Below are 20,712 nucleotides of genomic sequence, written 5' to 3' on the forward strand. Positions count from 1 at the left end.
ATCGTAGTGCTGCCGATCGGATGTATAGATGCCGGATGGATGATGCCCTGCGTGGTGACGCCGATCGGTCAGATAGATGTCGGGCGGACGATGCCGCGCGTGCGACTGCGATGACGTCGATCAGTCAGATAGATGCCGGGCGGACGATGCCGCGCGTGCGACTGCGATGACGTCGATCAGTCAGATAGATGCCGGGCGGCCGATGCCGCTCGACCCCGAACGGGGGAGATAGATGCTCGCGACGGCTACTCGACCCCAAACGGGGGAGATAGAATATATGATATGCTGGTCCGTGCAGAGGTCTTCAGCCCGGGGGATTCACACCGGTCCGTCTGCGGCCCGACTCTTGGTCGGTCGCCCGGGAGGTTTATAGTCGCCGGTCCGACTGCGGCCCGACTCTTGGTCGGTCGCCCGGGAGGTTTATAGTCGCCGGTCCGACTCTCGATTTTTAACGACGGTGCTCGTTGGCGCGGATATTTATAGCCGGTCGGCGCGGCTCTCGATTTTTAACGACGGTGCTCGTCGGCGCGGATATTTATAGCCGGTCGGCGCGGCTCTCGATTTTTAACGACGGTGCTCGTCGGTATGCTCGGATATTGCCGGTCCGACTCTCGATTTTTAACGACGGTGCTCGTCGGCGCGGATATTTATAGCCGGTCGGCGCGGCTCTCGATTTTTAACGACGGTGCTCGTCGGCGCGGATATTTATAGCCGGTCGGCGCGGCTCTCGATTTTTAACGACGGTGCTCGTCGGCGCGGATATTTATAGCCGGTCGGCGCGGCTCTCGATTTTTAACGACGGTGCTCGTCGGCGCGGATATTTATAGCGGGTCGACGCGGCTCTCGATTTTTAACGACGGTGCTCGTCGGCGCGGATATTTATAGCCGGTCGGCGCGGCTCTCGATTTTTAACGACGGTGCTCGTTGGCGCGGATATTTATAGCCGGTCGGCGCGGCTCTCGATTTTTAACGACGGTGCTCGTCGGCGCGGATATTTATAGCCGGTCGGCGCGGCTCTCGATTTTTAACGACGGTGCTCGTCGGCGCGGATATTTATAGCCGGTCGGCGCGGCTCTCGATTTTTAACGACGGTGCTCGTCGGTCTTCAAGTGAGACTATATACCATATACCCGGCCGAACGGCTCAGGCCTTCACATCGAGCGCTGGGCTCGGATACCATATACCCGGCCGAACGGCTCGGGCCTTCACATCGAGCGCTGGGCTCGGATACCATATACCCGGCCGAACGGCTCGGGGTCTTCGGGTTCGAGCCCCTGGCTCGGATATAAACCTCCCGGCCGATCGGCTCGGGGGCCTTCGGCTTCGAGCCCCTGGCTCGGATATAAACCTCCCGGCCGATCGGCTCGGGGGCCTTCGGGTTCGAGCCCCTGGCTCGGATATAAACCTCCCGGCCGATCGGCTCGGGGGCCTTCGGGTTCGAGCCCCTGGCTCGGATATAAACCTCCCGGCCGATCGGCTCGGGGGCCTTCGTCTTCGAGCCCCTGGCTCGGATATAAACCTCCCGGCCGATCAGCTCGGGGGCCTTCGGGTCTAATACAAATCATATAACTGACAGGATAAATACCAGAAAAACTGACCGTGATCATGAGGATGGCAGAACTATCCGGCGTCGTTCATCTTCACGTTCCAGATCAGGCGCGTTCCCACAGACGGCGCCAATTTGATCCTGTCTGGAAGCTGAGAAAACGAACCTGCCGGTGTGACGTGTCTGGAAGGTTGACCGCATCCCCATGACCCGGTGGATGATCTGTCCGTTACGTTGACCGAGTCGTCTGGAGTCCTCCTCCGGTCAACTGTACATGTATCCATCGACCGGGTTCCCCCGGTCTCTGGTACCTCGGTGCTCGAGGCGAATCCCACAAATGTATGAGTATCCAGATAATAATAGAATATTGAAATAAATGCAAAGAAGGTACGAGAACGTACCCTGGCCCAGGGGGGCGCCCTCGGATGGATGAGTGAGTTGGTCGTGAAACTGACCGAGTCGTCGTGACCCGGAAGGGTGGATGCCTCTGAACCGACCGAAGAGGAGCTGGGTCCGGAGGTGACAACGCGGAGCCGAATGTGGCATGAATCTGAAAGGTGACACACAATCGGAATACAACGGCGACACGACCGGCGTACGACATCGGCTCGCAGGGAGCTGCTGTGCGCGCGGAGGCTGCCGGCGAGGGAGCCGCTGTGCGCGCGGAGGCTGCAGGGAGCTGCTGTGCGCGCGGAGGCTGCCGGCGAGGGAGCTGCTGTGCGCGCGGAGGCTGCCGGCGAGGGAGCCGCTGTGCGCGCGGAGGCTGCAGGGAGCTGCTGTGCGCGCGGAGGCTGCCGGCGAGGGAGCTGCTGGGGAATGATGGCGACGGCACAGCGCCTACGTCGCGAGGAGGAGGAGAGCAACGGAAGAAGTTGCCGGCGAAGGCCGGAGAAGGCCGGTGATGACCCCGGCAAACAGTGCAAGATGGAGAGGAAAGCTCCCCCTCCGTTTCTCTCTCTCTGGCGGCGGAAAAACCCCCCTCCTTCTCTTTTCTGTATTGTGCCCTTAAAGAGCAAGAAACCCTTCCCCCTCAAATGACAAAACTGCCCTCTCCTCATATCTCTTTACCGGATCAAATAGTAAATAGCAACCAAATAAGATGATTATGAAATGTAGACATACAGAAAAATAAGATGATACTGAAATGTAGATATAAAAAAAACATGAATTTAAAAGAACTTCAAATGCTCTCCTGCAAATCAAAGTAAGTGGCTTAGTGAATAAACTGAGAAAATGAATATAGCAATCTAATCACTATTTTAGTTGAAGATTCAATTTAATTTGAACATTTAGGGTATAAACTTACTATAAAGTTACTAGAATCTTTAAATTCAAATAATAATAACAAGTCAACACTTGTGTTCATGATTGATCTAAATACAACTTTAATAGGAGGTATAAACTAATTGTACCTATTTATGCACTATGTGAAACAAACCATTCTTCACTAGCATATAAGATAGTTATGGAAGTCTATAAGTTTCTTCAAAAGAAACTAAGATTATTGTAGAAAAAGTGAAAATTGTATTTGCAGTTATTAAGTAATATTTTCGTGTACCTGATCAATAGAATTTGTTAAACATCACTCTTATCATTTGCAATGTCTTTCTTGTGTTTAAACATATATAGCCAAAGGAGAAAAGGAGTACCAAATGATGATGACTCAAGAATCATCGGAGCAAAATCCGATGAGGACACTAGCATGGATCGTCAGAGCAAAAGCCGATGAGGAGACTAGGCACAGAGGAGAGAATCATCGGAGAAAGAAACAGCAGAGGAGAATCGTTGTAGCAGATCTCGCAGAGAAACGACAGAGGAGAAGGGAAGAATTAGGTTTTGCACGTATTTTTGCTACGAAACTCAAGAGCTTAGCGGTGATTTTAATTCGTAGCTAATATATTTGTGACGAATTTCTTATATTCGTCACTAAAGTATAATTAAGTTTGCGACGGATTGTAATAATTCATCGCAAACATGTGTTTCTTTTACAAATAAAAATAATTTGTCGCAAATACGTTAGTGGTGAAATGAAGAAATTCATCGCAAATGGTTTATTTTTGTGACAATTTAATATTTCATCGCTAACACCATATTTTAGATACGGAAAATTAATTTGTCGCTATTTTAATGATTTTTTGTAGTGCTAACACAATAAAAATAATAATATTAAATTTCAAAAATATTATTTTCGCTCACAAAATGATTCAAACAATTGATATATATAATAGAAGCCATTGAAACCTTTGATTTGAACAAGTAGACTAAAACTAAAACAATACCCATTCAAAGACTCATCACTTTGTGAAAAAGAAACAACCAAATATTTTTGATAAAAACTAATTCAAAAATAACTAAATAAATGTTTAAATAGTCTCATAATTATAACCCTAATTCTACAAATGATGAATATAACTTAGATTATAAATAGTCCAAAAGATAATAAAAAATTTAAAAAATTATAGACCTGTGAAAATACTTTAAACGATGTTTTTTTTAATATGAAACTGGATGATTATAAGTTTTACCCAATAATTAACTGTAGATCCCGAAGATACTTTAATTTAATATATTATAGGTGACATGATTCAACTTGAGATAAAAGTTATGACATCTAAAAACTCCTCCTGATCCTTCCAATCCTACACCAATTCCATTGGGAAAATGATCCTATACGATCCAAGATCGATTCGGTGTTTTGAAACGTCGGATCATGCGATCCTACGATCTTGGATTGCGATTTTGCAAACATTGGTCCCAACTTTGTAAAATTACGGATGAACTTCTCTTAATCGGTAGTTGACCTAAAACACTGAGCTGATAGACCATAGGTTGCCCATTGTGAGTACTTTCTGATTTATCCTAATGGTCAATAGAAATTTTTCTTGGGGGCGGACTAGTCACCCTAAGGATTAGTTAACGTAAGCTGAATACTTAGATGTTAATTAAAAAGAGAATAGTACAAATTCATTTCATACTTGTTGCAAAATTATAGTTATTATAATGTTGTAGTAGTTATGATTTTATAATTGTTGTCGTAGTCATAACAACTACGGTTCGTAGTTGCTTTAATATGAATGTCGTTGCCCCCAGGGCGTAGCGCAGACGGTGGGCGCATGGTATCTCTGGCGTAGTGGTCAGGGGTCGATTCTCAGGAACTGACGACCTGGGGTTTACCCCGCCATGCGCCTATGACCTGTGTACCTGCATGAACCTCCCTCCATATCCGTGGAGTTGACACTAGGGGGGCCGCTAAGGTAGCGGATCTACCTTTTTTAATATGAATGTCGTCGTCCTAGGGCGTAGCACAAATGATGGACGCATGACATTTCTGGCATAATGACCAGAGGTCGATTCTCAGGAACTGACGACCTGTGGTTTACCCCATCATACGTCCGATGCCTGTGTACTTGCATGTACCTCCCTCTATATCCGTGAGGTCAACACTAGGGGACCATTAATATAACGGATCTATATTTTTTTAATATGAATGTCGTCGAACAAGAGAAGTTTATATTATAACAACTACAAAAATTGTAATTGCTACAACTTAAATGTTGTTGAACAAGTATGCATTGTAACCGTTATAAAATTGGTTCAGGATTTAATATATGTTGTAAGAAATAACAATATTGATCATTGTATTTAAGAATAACTGTATCATTTTACAAGAAAATGAGTGGGATGAGATGTCATTTTAATTAAAAAAATGGTCACTTTCAAAGTAACTACTACGATTTATTAAAATGAATTAATGAAAAATCCTATAAATAAAACACTTTTATATATAAACCCCACAGAAAATGAGGGCGGATGACATTGCCCACCTTATAGCAATTTCGTCCGGACATGAACCTAGCAAACTTTATATATAAAACTTGTAAGTTACACACCTGCATCAAAGCTCGTCGACGATGAGTAAGCCCTCACATTTTTGGAGGGTGAATAGATAGAACTATCAAATTAAATATTTTATAAATGCATAAGTAATTTAATGTCATATGCTCAAGAGTGTTTGTATGTGTTCGGTTGATTATATTAAATATTAAATGAATATGTTCTAATTATGATAAAAAGTGAATATGTTCGTTCCTAGCGCTCCTATCAATTCGTTCCATGGCCAATATGGAGGAGGTAAATCACGGGCGGCTACTAACCTTTGGAATAGTGACTAGCACATAAGGGAGATATTTATCTCGATTTTATCGAGATTCGAACTCCAGACCTCATTATAATAACACTTCATGCACTAACCATTAGATCTATCCGAAGAGACAAATGAACATGTTCACAAGCTCATTGACTTGATAATAATTATGAGTTCAATATCAAACTCAAGTGCAACTTGAATTTAAATGATTTTTTTAATCAAATAATTTATGAGCAACTTGAGGAATTAATGCACCCTGTCTTTCATTTGCCTACGAAATTGGGGTATTGAAACTTCATGTTTTTTTAAAAAATTCAGATATCCAATAAATTCTTGGAGGGTTAGTACATTAAATGATTAATGGTATTTTCAGATAAATTTTTTGACTCAAGACTTCTAAAGCCAATAAATATATTTTGTTTGCGTCTAATCGACTGATTGAATAAATATTATCGTATATCAATAATGAATTCCTATCTAACTGATTGTTAAATTTTTAATCAGTTGAAAGTAAATATAGTCGATTGTTTTTTAAATATAAATATTTTGTTTATTTGAATTGACTAATTGAATCCCTCCATTTTTTTTTTCAAATTTTGAATCATGTTTACCGCTCTGGTATTGTAATCTTGAACCTAGCGCTCCTCCATGGTCCGTTCACCCGCACGGCGTTTGCGCCACGTACTTGTGGAGTAAGATTCTAACCAGTCAGATGGATGGTAAAGTTTGGAGTATCAATATGGTGACGAAAAGAAAAGGTAATTTCGTTCTATCTCTTCTTCTACCTCTGTCTCCATCGGGCGAACGCCGGATCGTCCCAGAATCCTCTCCATCGTCAGTTCTTCTCGGCATGGCATCGACCAGGGCTTCCTCCCTCCGGTACGATGCCGTCGATTCGCGTTCCTCCTCAGGCCCCTCCCCTCCCTCCTCCGATCGCAAGAATTCCGGCAAGAACCTATCCTACTTGCGCCGTCTCATCGGAAATGGAGGACGCCAAGCAAACTCAGATCCTGTATCTGCAGCCGTGCCCGTGACAGAGAACTATTCTAGATCCCTCGTCAGGGCGCGGGATGCCAAGAACGGGCATAATAACTTTGGGAGCTTGGTGAAGAAGCTCATGGAGAAGCGGACTAACCCAAAGCTGGGATCGAGGGATCGCTTGGATCTGGTTGTTCCGGATGATAGGATAGTGGAGGAGCTCAAGAAGGGCGCCAAGGCCACGCATTTCTTGGGGTTATCGAAGAAACTTTACCAGAAGGGTGCAGCGGCGGAGAAGAAGGTGCTTACTGAGGTAAAGTCGAACACGCGGACGTTGGCCATGGTGCTGCGCAGTGAGAGGGAGCTTCTCGCACAAAACAAGGAGTACGAGGCAGAGATCTCGGAGCTTCAGTTGCTTATGGAGGAGAAGAACAGAGAAGTAATCACATCTATTTCAAACTTCACCTTGATCATACTAAAGTTAGGATCTTTTTTGGCATCATAGTGTCATTGTATGATGTGGCTGTATCGATTTGCTCCAAGAATTTTCATTATTTTTCTATGTGCAGATTGAGAAACTGAAAGACATGTGCCTGAAACAGAGAGAAGAGATAAAGGCATTGAAGGATGCTATACTCTTTCCGGACGTTATAAATTCGCAACTGCAGGACCTGCTGGAAGAGCAAGACTTTGAACTGAAACAGGCAAAGCACGTCATCCCAAACCTTCAAAACCAAGTCATCTCTCTTACTGGACAGCTCCAGTGCCTCGCAGAGGATCTTGCTGAGGTAAATTTCCACCTCCTAAGTGATCTTATAGATTAACTTTTCTACAAGTGCATTGACGATTCTGATAGATTGAGGGAATAGCCATTATATAATTGCTACTTAAAAACCAATCTCTCATTTTTTTGAGCAAAATGTTTGACAAGTTCAGAGATTAACTGTGAAGGTTGTGAAAGTGTTCATCAAAGTTCGGCATATAACTACTCAAGGTTGTAAAACTGTTCATCAAAGTTCTAAGGTCATTAATCTCACATGCACAAGTATGTCGGTCCATTATCTTTATACATTAAAATGATATTCAATTTCTAAATGACTACTCATTTTGGGATGGAATCAACTTTACTCCAATTCAAAATTTATACTGTGAAAATGAACGAAAGATATAAAAATTTACAAAAAAAAAAAGAGTTCAATATTTGGCATGAGTTGTAGATTTAACTTTGTGGCAGACTTGCTTATACAAAAGCCTAAGAGGGAGCTTAATCCAAATGCAAATGCGAGAGCATTTAGGTGGTGCCATGGAGGGAGATATCATTGTATTTAAGTATATTTTTAAAAATTCTCGTTTGGAGGTGGAGCTAAGGGTATGGTTACTCTCATGGATGGCTATGATTCCACATGGAAAGAATTGTATAGGAATTATTGATCCTTGTTGTTTGTTTACCAAATGAAAAGTAGCGAAAGAAGATAAAGGAGGAAAAAGAAAATTACTTTGTAGCTCTTTATCTTTTCCTCCACTCGAGTTCACTATTCTTCATCGCTAGATGTCGTCTGATCCATCGTCGATCACTTGACTACAGTGCTGACTTCACAACCTCATATAGTCATATTGAAGGTTTGCTGATTTAGAGCAGTGTCAAACTGAACTTACTGCTCCTTTAAGGCTTTCCCATGCAAGTGGATGAGTGGTGGTGGCAATGCTTGTTGGTCGGTGAGGTTGCTGAAGTGGTAATACTTTGGAGTTTGATGAAGGTCCCGATGACATACATGAAGGTTCATTGTCAGCGATGACCTTCAAGAGATTGTCGACTTGGGCCAACCCATGAGCTGCAATAGTAGTCCCCTTTGGGTGCAAGTGCATCATAGATGTAGGAAGGGGAAGTTAATGTAGGAATTTGGTGTCGCTTTGAAGATTTCACTGCTTCAACTCAATTTCTGCTAGAAGCAATTTGTGCCAAATTATTATCCATGAAAGTGGATTTGAGATCCTTCTGCCTATGCTTCTCGTCAGCATAAATAAAGGAAGACATCTCAACTTCCATGTCAGTCTACTAAAATATTTCCTCTCATTGAGGTTAAATGGACCTTAAGAGATGGAGTTTAATCCTCCTATTCACTCCCTACTCTTTATCCTAGCTCTCAAGGACAATACTTCTAGAGGTGATGTATTAATTGCCTTTTTGAGTTTTATCCTCATTTTCATTTCCTTCTTTTTAACATGCCTCCTCAGGTCCAATAGTGTTAAAGGTGAAAGATTGTCTTTCATACCACGTTAAATGTGTAGACTCTTGGTATTTAAACATATTTTAAGAATCCCATTTGGAAATGTTGAACTTAGAGATTAAGTATCTTTGCCTTCTCACTTCCTTCTTTCTTTACAATATCCTTGATAACATAGAAAGGAATTTAATTATTCTTCAATCGAATACACAACACAATTATCAGCGTATATGAGATGATTAACTCCTTACTACAGAGTTTAGTAGATACATGCATAATGCATCTCATACGATACAGTATTGTCTCTCATAATTAAGAACGTGATCAATTTCACTGTTTGAAAGATTGAATCATCTAAAGTTTGGTTATGGATTAATTTGCACCTGACTCTGATAATGTGTTGAAAGTAGGGATGAAAATGGGTACATAAAAAATTCATTGTTTCGGTGCCCAATTCATTTAAATTAGGTCTGGGTACCCTTGTAATTAGGTTTGGCCTGAATTAAAATTTGATTTAAATTGCAAGACCTACATATTGTAGATGTAAGTCAATACTATAGTTTTGTTTCTTATATATCATATTTGGGTGGGTTTAGATGGAAGAACAAATATTTGATTCTGCCATCTGTAGACAACTAAGTATGCAATTGCACCAAAAGAGATATAATTCATTGATTGGAGTCACCCAGCTCTGTAGATTATAGTTTGATTATGGAGTAGAAAGAAATGAAGGGGAGGTTTAGCGCAATAGTAAAATTATTGCCATGTGACCAAAAGGTCACAGATTTGAATCTTGAAAATAGCCTCTTGCAAAAAAACAACCCTTTTTTTATGGAGTAGAAAGAAATAACATCATATATTCTTTTGTTGTGAACTTTTATGCGATATCGTAGCACTTCATTTTTTTTCTTCTTTCCGATGTTCTTATGTGAATTTAGTAGATAATCTTCTTAAGCATTAATGTTCATTCAACATGATCTAAATGAACAAAAAACTAAAAAGTGGAAAGAAGAAATAAGCAATGCTCAACTATGGTGTCAAGGATTCTGAGATGTCTCATAATGTACAATTGAATCATCGATTGGGAGACTATATAAAAATTCTGACAAGTTATGTAATGAATTATGATTAGATTAATCATGTATGAAGATCATACAGACATCTTTTAGGTGTTTGACTTTGCGATGATGAAATTTACTTTCTGATAACAGGTGAAGTCTAACAAATATGGTGCTAAAACGTTGTCAGTCGGACAACTAAACTCTCCAAGAACCCCAAAGTTCTATCAGGAGGCTGCTAACCGATTGGTACTCTTTGATCCTTTTACTTTCCTCAAAATAGTTCAAAAATCAAATTACAAAGAAATTAGCAAACAAAAAGGGAAATAGTAGAAAAATTTTATTTCCTCGCATTATTCGATACACATCATTATAGTAAACATTGAGAATACCTTTTTTTTAATACTGATCCTAAACATTGAGTTCCTTTCTATTAAAATAACTTTTGTGAAGGTAAATCTGATTCTCACACGGTTTCACAGGAATATAGCTCTGAAGATCATATTGGTTCCGAACATGGAAGCCCAGATGAGATGTTCCTCAAGGATTTAAACCCATGTTTAACTCCATGCTTTTCGAAAACAAAGTCTCAGGTAATAACCATGTCTAGAAATTGAAGTCATCTTATATTCTCTATTCAAGTTTATTTGTGCCAAAAAAATCTGGATTGGCTTCTGACTTGTGGTTGCACAATTTCTAGGAAAAAGATGAATTGATTCACGACGCTCCGGAAAATGATAGATCGTTCAAGTATAACACACAAATGAGCCCCAACATGCCTTGTGCTTCCCGTGGAGGAACACTGTCAAAGAGTTCAGAACATTGCCTGAGGCCTAGCTTGGTTAGCAACAGCTTAAAGAAGGTTTACAAATCAGATGAAAACAAAAATTTGATTGCAAAACCACGCCGCCCAGATCTTTCCTAAACTCGATGGTTTTCTCTTTTATTGTTTGTCATCGTCTCTACTTGTTTTCGAAGTATTTACAAGTTCTTTGTATTGTCATTGTATCAGCTGTGTGCCCTTGCACATCTTGTATCGATTGGCATATAAGGAATTTGTTTACGTGGATTGCAATTAGCGTGTCAAAAATGAATTTGATTTGTCAATTTGACTTGAATCGATAAAAAAAAAAATGATAATTTCAATTAGTTTCATTGATTATTTCTGGAGTAATCGATTTGATTTTATGAAAATTTTTCATCGGTTATCATGATAAATCGGGAAGCGCATGTAGCGACTAGCTCAGAAATCAGCATCTTTTGATTATGTTTCTCATTGGAGGAATATTTTTTATAAATACACCGTAGTTGGGTTCAATTTTGAATTATATTGAAATTTTTTATAATATGGTTACTTGGATCCAATTTTAACTTATTTATTCATCTGAATTGATACCCTAATTGTAATGCATTACTAAATAAATATTACATATTAATTTCTAAATTAAGTAAAGAAAAATAATGTATAAGTGTATAAAGAAGAAAAATATAAGAGCATTTTCAATGGGATGTTAAATGGGTATTATAATGCTCATTTAATGGGGGTGAATCCTCTAGTCCGCATAGGCTGGACTAATTCATTAGTCCAGCTTTTGCATTGGTGGGGGCAATGGACCTCCACCTCTTAACTGGTGGAGGCCATTGCCTCCCACCAATCTCCTTGTCTTGGTCCAGGAGCGGACCAGGACAAGGGGACCAGAGGATCCGGTCCCCCATTTAAGACCCTCTCTCTATTGTGAGTGGGCATTATAATGTCCACTCATAAGAGAGTGGAGAGAGGTTGTTCAAAGGTTTGAACACTTTCTCTATTAATTTTTTAATATTTTTTTAAATTATAAATTTTTTAATATTATTTAAAAAAATTAATAAAATGGATGAATAAATGGATGATGAGACCCATAAATAATGAGTGTTAATGTTAAAAGGGATGTAAGTGAAAGAGATATGTTGTTATAATGAGTATATGATAGTGGACCCCATACTTTTTGATAAGATGATGGATATTATAATGGATTAGCGTGGATACTATAAGAAGAGAAAAGTAAAATTACCTAATTTTATTAGGTAAAGTTGAGGTAAACCATTAATTATTATAATATTTTTAATATCATAATATTATTTATTTTCAAATATTTCAACGCGTGTTCCCATTACATGGGCCCAAAGCCCACCGCATTCGTCCTGTTTCAGACGGTGGCGGATTCGTAATTTCGCCCACGAGGCCGGCTATAAAGCTACGCCTCCGGCGAAAAGTGACCCGGTGTTACTGAAACCCTAAAACTGTAACCAAATCGCGATGGCGAAGCCTACTGCCTCCTTGGAGAAGATTAAGGATTTCTGGAACTCTCAAATCAATGACGAGGCCAATTGGGCCTTCAACATGGTAATCTCATATCTATCCGGTCGTTGCCTGCGTGCTTGATGTTGTTTTAGATCGTTATGTTTCATTTTCTTTCTCCGTTGCTGTAAGAAAGGAAATTTATATGGTTTGAGATAACGTCACTAAGTAGAAGTGATTGTTTAATATTCTTTAGATTCTTCACAAGTCAAGTTAATATATTTGTGTACCTGGAATTTTCCAGAAATTATCTACAATTACCTGTGTTTATCGCAGTAGAATGGAGTAGTGCTTTGTTAAAAGTAATTGCATAGGTGATCGTAGATGTTGAAACTGCTTCATGATCATCAGCTAAATGTTGCATTCACCCTAGTCTTTGTTAACCACATCATAAAATTGTAGGAATGTCTGTTGGTAGGGTAATGATATGCTATTTTAACCCAAGAATGATTGGCTCGTACCAATTGTTCTGAAATTTTCAGGAGTAACGTTTTCAGGCTCATGAGTTTGGAATTGTGACATTGTACTGATCAGCTAGTATCCTCTATGTTGTCATTGATTTTCTGAGCGTATGTGTTGTATGTCATACCTAGTTGTATTTAGTTTAGTAGATATAAATGTACATCTCCATATGTGAAATGATTGTTCCTTGATATAGCTCCATAAATTAACTTACTGTAATTTTAGACACAAGTTTGGAATTATGTATCGTTCATAAGCAAGATTGGCATACGGCTGAGCATTGGAGGTTAACTAATATCATATATGTTAGCGCTTTTGTGAAGTCGTGTGGCGGGGCATTCCTCCTTTTAATTACTTTAGCAGATACTCCTTATGCTCAATACATGTTCTTTTACATAGCTGCATAGATTTAACTTAGAGATTTAACTGAGTAGTCTCAGATTGTTAAAATATGTTGCTCCGTCAATTTGACAATATTATCTTGTTTCAAAGCTGATTTCCTCAACTGATTTTCTTCAGTAAAAGAATGATCTTTTGTTTGTATTCATTGGGGTCCTCCGAATCCTGACATTGGTCAACTTCCATATGTAGTATTGTCGGGTGAGTTGGAAGAAAAGTAAAATAGATGAACCGTAGGAAGATGAAGCTAAGATTTACTCTATTGATACTTTCTTTGAATCATTCTTATGATAAATCACGTTTCTGATGTTATCGTAATATTAAGATAAATCAGTGTGCGTTGTCCATGGAGATGTAGGTGATGAACTTAAGTATCCATGAGACAAAAAAAGTATGTTTTTTTTTTGTTGCATAATGTTAGTTTATGACTATTTAAAAACAATTTGCAGAAGCTTCTACGCGCTGTTGGCTTGTTTGGCGGATCGATATTCATAATGCGCAATTTTGGAGATCTTATGGCTATCTGAAGAGATTAAGAGTTGTGTTCAATGGGCTGGGCAAAAATTGTTTGTCCCACTGCTATTTCTAGGATTTTTTGTGTTTGATATGAACTTGTCTTCTATCTGGCGTGTTAGGGATATAAACTCTAATGAATATCAATATACCATTTTGGAGATATCGATATAATCCGATTGTATTTGTTTGGATCGACTTGCATTAAGCCAATCATTTTACAATAGAGGTAGATTGTTTTTCTTCTTTTAAATTACAATTTTTAAAATATATTTTCTATTTTAGAGGGTAGAATGTCTATTTAATAAAATAAAAGTATTTATAGAGGTGGAATTTTTATAATTAAATATTACAAATTATTTAAAAAAAATAATTTTAAAAAATAGAGTAGCTGATTTTATAACTGATAATTTATAAAAGACATATTTAGATTTAAAACTTGATTAAAAGATATATTATATTATGATATTTATCAAATAACATATTTAATTTTTTTTTTATTCTTTTCATTCTACCACTCAATCATTTGTCTATTCTATTTTTTTCTATTCTTTTTTTTCCTTTTTTATGCATGTAATTTATTTTATCTTTCCTCTTTACAATGCACGAATCTTCTCTTCTCTTTTCTCCCATCTTCTCTTTCCTCTCTTTTTAAAAGATATACATACAAAGTATAATATGAGTATGATATGATTCTATATTAGGTTTACAGAATTATAGTTTAATGTGTTTCTTTCGATAACATTTTAACACTTTCGGAGAAGTCGAAATATGCAATGGACGGTACCGTTGGACTCCTTGCAACGTTAGAAATTCGAGACCAATACTCACTGATAGACCTAGAGACCTCGGATTGAACTCATTTCAGACTCTGTCGATTTCTGAGGCTGCAAGAAATCCAACGGTGCTGTCTATTGCATATTTCGACTTCTCCGAAGGTGTTAAAATGTAATTGAAAGAAATACATTAAACTCTAATCTCGTGGGTTTGATATGAACCATGAGCCTGATATGATTCATATCAGGTCCACATTGGGCTTGATTTATCTTATGGCGGATGTTGTCTTTTAGATAATTTTTGTTTTCTTTTGAGTTTGTTTGAGATTGTTATACCATATTTTATCAACTTTAATCGATATAATATGACAGAGGTTTAATGGGGAGCAACAAAACAAGCGAGAGAGTCGGAAGGACAAGAAACAAAATCAGAGCACTCTTACCGTGCCATTCTATAAATTGTTCTTCTTCGCAGACTCCACGTAGTATGTTTTGATGCTGTTGGTTTCGCAGGGAATGAAGTTTATCTACCACTTATGATGGCGCTCTTCAGAAATTTGATCCAGTCCTTTGGAGGAGGTTTAAACGGACATGATGTGCTTCATCAAGTCTCCAAGGTAAGTGCATTACAATCACCTTTTTAGCATTGTATTCCACGATTGGTTCTTTAAAAATACTTAATAGTTAAATAATGAAGTTTGTTGGATAAAGAATATTTGATAGCCATGAATCTGATTGCATACAGGTAGCACTAGAATATTTCTACCTAGCAATTGGAGCAGGCATTGCATCTTTTCTTGATACAAATATTTACTTGACTTCCCATTAAACCTCTGTTACATCATATTTGTAGATTTATATTCTAAATGCGTGATAGACGAATAAAATAAAAGCGGTAAAAACTTACAGCGATCTCCCGCAGATCCACAATCGGCAATGGTGAAACTCGCTGTCGGAAGAGCGATCACAGGATCGGAAATCCCTCCATAATTCCACAAACCAAATCCCGCCGCCTTGGATGTTCTCCTCTTACTCTCGTCGTTGCACACTAGCAATTTCACACACCCACTTGATCCTTGGACGCACCCCCTTTATATAGGAAAATAGACTAGGGGCATAATGGACTTTTTCATTATGAGTAGTGGGGAACGTGGGCCATGTTCCCACATCTCCACTATCCCAATTTCTAACATCTCCCACTCGTCCAAGGTAAATCACTAAGACTAGTTCATTCAGGTAAGTCACAAAGACTTCACATAGACTATTAGAGAGTTTGGTCACATAGACCATATGAGAACATCCAATCCATACTTAGAAAAAATGGTTCGTGCGACAGCAAGCACACTGAGCGATAATTGCTAAGAAGATTGTTACACCTTGACTTAGAGGCTCGTTGAGCAATCAATGCTAATAAAGTTGTTACACTTTGCTTATCTGCTCAAATAAATTAGAGACACACTCTGAATGGCACATAGCCACTTTCCTGGTGGCACATAGCCTTTATCTAGGATTCATCCAATCTTCAAGTGACACACAACCATTATCTTGAAGATATCCATGTCTTGCTATTTACCCAGATTAAATAATTTTCATTTACATCGATATGAACATCTCTAATCCCTTATAATGACTATTATGTCAAGAGCATGTTCCATATCCAATATTCACATTCATTTCTATACTTAACAAATATGTGTCGACCAGTGAATAACAACAAAAGATGTAAATATATTTAATCTTCCTTTTTAGATAGAATCAATTCATTTTAATCAGTCGCTTTCCTAGTTATGCTCCATAGACCGAATCATCCATAGCCATAGGATACACGCTAAAGTAGCAGACACTGATTAAAACTTCAAGTAAACAGCTAAATAGTCACTAAGGTAAAAAATTGAGATTAACATATAATTTCAAAGGTCTCACATAGTAGAGAAACTGGATTCATTCTCCTACTACCTTTATTGGCGCATTAACACATGTGGTATGAATCACATGCTACGATGTTATTCTCTTTACTAAAAAGAGCGCATATTGTCTTCAAATTTAACATCGTACAGATTTTGATCTAGACATACATAATGTCTAATCCTGAATTCAACATATGAATTCTAATATGGCTTTCAACAGGTTCAGTAAATGGTGGGTTCATTTACTTCGATCATTATTAACACATAAATGATCTCATTTTGACTCAATTATCAAGGCGACATTAACTTATGTATTTGTCTCTAATTTTATAATTTCAGCTACGTAAGCTGTTCCACAAGTAACGATCTTACCCCTATTTGTACTTAACAAACAGAGATGATTGTTCATGTGAGTGGACCAATCTCCACCTGCCAACATGCTCACCGAGATCTTATATGAATGTAACAAATACAACATATACACTGAATAAATTATGGCAAATTACACAATCATAACACAAAGTCTGATTGTTATTTCAATATTGTTACATTCTACGAAGTCCCATAGACTTTCCATGTTCTTTAAATGACTCTTTAGTCATTGGCTTAGTAAAAGGATCTGCAAGCATAACACGTGTAGGAACATACTCAAGGATGACTTTTCTTTTAGCCACAACATCCCTTACAAAATTATATTTAATTTCTATATGCTTACCTTTGCTATGATATTTAGGATCCTTGGAAAAAGCTATTGCAGCTTGACTGTCACAGTAGACAGTTACTGGACTCCCACTATCCTCAGCAATTTTCAGATGTTTCAGAAACCTTCTTAACCAGACTGCTTCTTGCACAGCCGCTGAACATGCCACATATTCAGCTTCCATAGTCGACAAAGCTACACAAACTTGTTTCTTGCTGTTCCAAGAGATGACGCCACCATTCAGCAAAAATGCATAGCCTGATGTGGATTTTCTATCATCTAGGTATCCAGCCCAATCTGCATCTGAATAACCTTTCAGATTCATATCTGATCCTTGAAAACAGAGACAATAATCTGTTGTCGCCTTCAGATATCTGAATATCCTTTTTACTGCCTTCCAGTGTCTCGGTCTTAGGTTTGACTGGAAGCGACTGACCAAGCCCATGATATGAAAACATCTAGTTGCTCACCTATGAAAACATAACCTTTGGAGGTCTCATGATATCTTATAAAGATACATTTCTTACCTCTAGGCCCTAGTTTTCCATACTTGTGAGAACTATCATGAACATAAGCAGCTGACCCCCAGGGTCTCAGATTACTCAAATCTGGTTTTTTGCCTGTCCAACGTTCATATGGGGTAGATGGAACTGACTTTGAAGACACTTTGTTAAGTATATAGGCTGCAGTTAATAATGCATCTCCCCAATAGGAGATTGACAAATTAGCATGCGCCATCATAGACCTAACCATTTCAAGAAGAGTCCTATTTATTCTTTCAGCTACCCTATTTTGCTGTGGAGTTCCAGGGATTGTCAGCTGTCTAATAATTCCTCTATCATTACATATTGTCTTGAACATATCAGACAAATACTCCCCTCCACGGTCAGTGCGTAAAGCCTTAACTTTACGTTTTGTTTGATTCTCAACTTCGTTCATATAACGAATGAAGCAATCTAATGCTTCAGATTTGTGAGAAATCAAATACACATGACCGAACCTAGAGAAATCATCAATAAATGTAATGAAATAGGAAGCTCCATGTCTAGCCTTCACATTCATTGGACCACAAATGTCCGAATGAATTAACTGTAATGTTGATTCAGATCTAATAGCCTTACCAAATGGTTTCCTAGTTGCTTTTCCAGCAAGACAATGCTCACATATAGACAATTGAATCTTAGCTCGAGTGCCCAATAGACCCTCTCTAGCTAACCGATTCATACGTTCTTGTCCTATGTGTCCTAATCTAGCATGCCAAACCTCATCAGTTATATCTACATCACTAGTTAAAGCAATGTTTGAAAAACAACCATCAATAGCATAATTGACATCTGGTTCTACATTAAGAACCATAAAACCATTTGTTAAAAACGTATTTGTTAAAAAACCATATCCGATTGACACTGAGTCAATCTTAAGTTCAACAGACCGACTGTAAAAATTAATACAATATCCTAAATCAAGAAGACACGTAACTGAAACAAGATTCCGTCGAATTTCAGGAGCATACAGGACATCATGTAGAAATAAAACTCTACCACCACGTAGGTTGAGTTTGCAAGTGCCGACTCCTTTGACTTCAACTCTTGCATTATTTCCCACATAGATCCACTTGTTGCCAGCTGGTACCCGACGGTACTCAACAAATGTAACTCGTTCCCGAGCTACATGGTTGGTTGCTCCCGAATCTATAATCCACAAAGGATAATAATCAGCTAACAATACTGAACTAGCAAAAAAATGCTCTTGAAAAGAAGACACACTTGGATTTACCTTTTTCGGCTCAGTGCACTCCCGAGCAAAGTGGCCCTTTTTGCCACAGTTACAACAAGTCAACTTGTTTTTAGGTTTCTTTCCAGTCTTCTTGACTATCTTCTTGATTGGGCCCTGTCCCACACTAGTAGCTTTCCTCTTCTTTCCCTTCCCTTTCTTGAACCATTTCCTTTTCTTGGATCCATATGATCCAGCAGAACCTACAGCCACATAGGCTTGTCCAGAAATCCTTGCGGATTCAACTCTCTTCGCCTCCAATTCTACATGGCGTGAGACGTCAGTGAAAGTCTTGATACTCTCACTATGAGTTAAGGTCTGTTTCATGGTCTCCCAAGAATCTGGAAGTGAACGTATAACTGCTTGAACCTGTTGTTCATCAGTCAACTCATGACCAGCAATTTTAAGCTCCCGAATCATGTTCGACATCTCCCTGAGGTGTTGTACATTGATACATTCGGACGCTTTTTATAGCTGTCAAACTTGATTGTCAGCTGTCGAAACTTGCTCAGACTTACTCCACTGCATTTTTCTTTAAGGGCTACCCAGACTTTATGAGCCGTAAGATATGACTCATACTCAAAAGCTATGTCATCTACCATTGAACTAATCAATATGCCATTTGCAGTGGAGTCCTTTTTCTTCCATGCCTTATAGGCATCAATATCTCGTCTGTATTGTGCAGTGCAACCATCTACAGGTACTTCCATAACCTAATTTACAGCCTCTAAAACTTCTTGTTCCTCAAGTACATATTGTATCTTGAGGTGCCAGATCTTATAGTTATCCCCATTAAGTTTTTTCACCTTTGTTGAGTTCAGCTATTATGTTTTTGGTTGCCATAATCTATCATAAATAAACACATTATTTAGTATTCAGTGTAAATCATATGTATGCAATTTATGATTGGCTTAATATTACATTGAGTTGGTTTACAAAATTAAGTGACAACTATGTTATCACTTATCATCCGTATGACCAATCAAATTAATATTAATCAATTCTCTTGCATACATCCAACAAATGAACTAATCATTTATCATATCATGAATTCTTTAATTAAATGAACTAATCATTTAATATATCATGTTTTTTTAATTAAATGAACTAATCATTTAATACATCATGAACTAATCATGCATCATGTCAAGCAAACAGCATAAATAAATGAACACATCATTAACATAAAATTATGCTACATATTGTTAACATATAACTAACTGACATGAATGAAATGGACTAACTATTGTTCATACAAAACGACAATAAAAATAACAGAACTCTAATAAACTAGATAGGCAACTACCACTCCCACAAGGACAGACACTAGTGCAGTGGCCAAAATAATCCCTCTCAGCCTGGACTCATTTGGGGTAATCTCAGGCAGGACAACTTCAAGGTTCTCTATTGGATCCTCTTCTGGTTCCTCCTCGATCATTTCCGGGTCCTCTTCAAACTCTTACGGATCATCTTCAGTCATATGATGAAGCAACTCCTCACATAATACAGAATATGTGACGCGTCCTTGATGACGCCCCCAAATATAGTCTGCTATCATCCTTGGATTTTCTGACAATGATTGCATCAAAGCCCAAATCCTATAACTGTCCAGGACTGGAAACTCATCTCGCTCAAGTTTCCAAAACAGATCATCAAGCCGTCCAATGTATCCGTCGACTCCATAAGCAGAGTTGTACTCTATCTCCTGAATCTCCTCCCTGAGCTGATTTCGTCGCACTTCGCGACGAGTCAATGTGGTAATCATCCGTGCCATCTGTAAAATTGAAAATAAATAAGTCAGTACAAAACTGGCTTATTTCAATTTATACAGGCATAGTACCAACATAATAAATCAAGAAAAACAAATCTTCTCGATTTTCAAGAGTTCAA

General features: G+C 38.7%; 2 protein-coding genes across 2 annotated transcripts; both read left to right on the forward strand.

Annotated features, from left to right (window-relative positions):
* Positions 1–6,471: 6,471 nt before the first annotated feature.
* LOC121978008 lies at positions 6,472–11,029 on the forward strand. The gene is made up of 5 exons (XM_042530404.1): positions 6,472–7,110; positions 7,241–7,459; positions 10,108–10,203; positions 10,437–10,547; positions 10,655–11,029. The coding sequence occupies exons 1-5, from the start codon at positions 6,544–6,546 to the stop codon at positions 10,877–10,879; spliced, it is 1,218 nt and encodes a 405-aa protein (XP_042386338.1). The 5' UTR covers positions 6,472–6,543; the 3' UTR covers positions 10,880–11,029.
* A 1,165-nt stretch (positions 11,030–12,194) lies between these two features.
* On the forward strand, positions 12,195–13,829 carry LOC121978009 (mitochondrial import receptor subunit TOM5 homolog). The gene is made up of 2 exons (XM_042530405.1): positions 12,195–12,337; positions 13,603–13,829. The coding sequence occupies exons 1-2, from the start codon at positions 12,251–12,253 to the stop codon at positions 13,678–13,680; spliced, it is 165 nt and encodes a 54-aa protein (XP_042386339.1). The 5' UTR covers positions 12,195–12,250; the 3' UTR covers positions 13,681–13,829.
* The last annotated feature ends 6,883 nt before the right edge of the window (positions 13,830–20,712 follow it).

This window comes from Zingiber officinale, chromosome 4B (genome assembly GCF_018446385.1).
Source record: "Zingiber officinale cultivar Zhangliang chromosome 4B, Zo_v1.1, whole genome shotgun sequence".
Classification (NCBI taxonomy): domain Eukaryota; kingdom Viridiplantae; phylum Streptophyta; class Magnoliopsida; order Zingiberales; family Zingiberaceae; genus Zingiber; species Zingiber officinale.

Excerpts from the sequence above, each read along its gene's own strand:
- LOC121978008 (XM_042530404.1), top strand. The coding sequence starts at position 6,544 with ATGGCATCGACCAGGGCTTCCTCCCTCCGGTACGATGCCGTCGATTCG. Across the intron at positions 7,111-7,240 it reads TGGAGGAGAAGAACAGAGAA|ATTGAGAAACTGAAAGACAT; the intron begins GTAATCACATCT and ends TTCTATGTGCAG. Across the intron at positions 10,548-10,654 it reads TTTCGAAAACAAAGTCTCAG|GAAAAAGATGAATTGATTCA; the intron begins GTAATAACCATG and ends CACAATTTCTAG.
- LOC121978009 (XM_042530405.1), top strand. The coding sequence starts at position 12,251 with ATGGCGAAGCCTACTGCCTCCTTGGAGAAGATTAAGGATTTCTGGAAC. Across the intron at positions 12,338-13,602 it reads CCAATTGGGCCTTCAACATG|AAGCTTCTACGCGCTGTTGG; the intron begins GTAATCTCATAT and ends AACAATTTGCAG.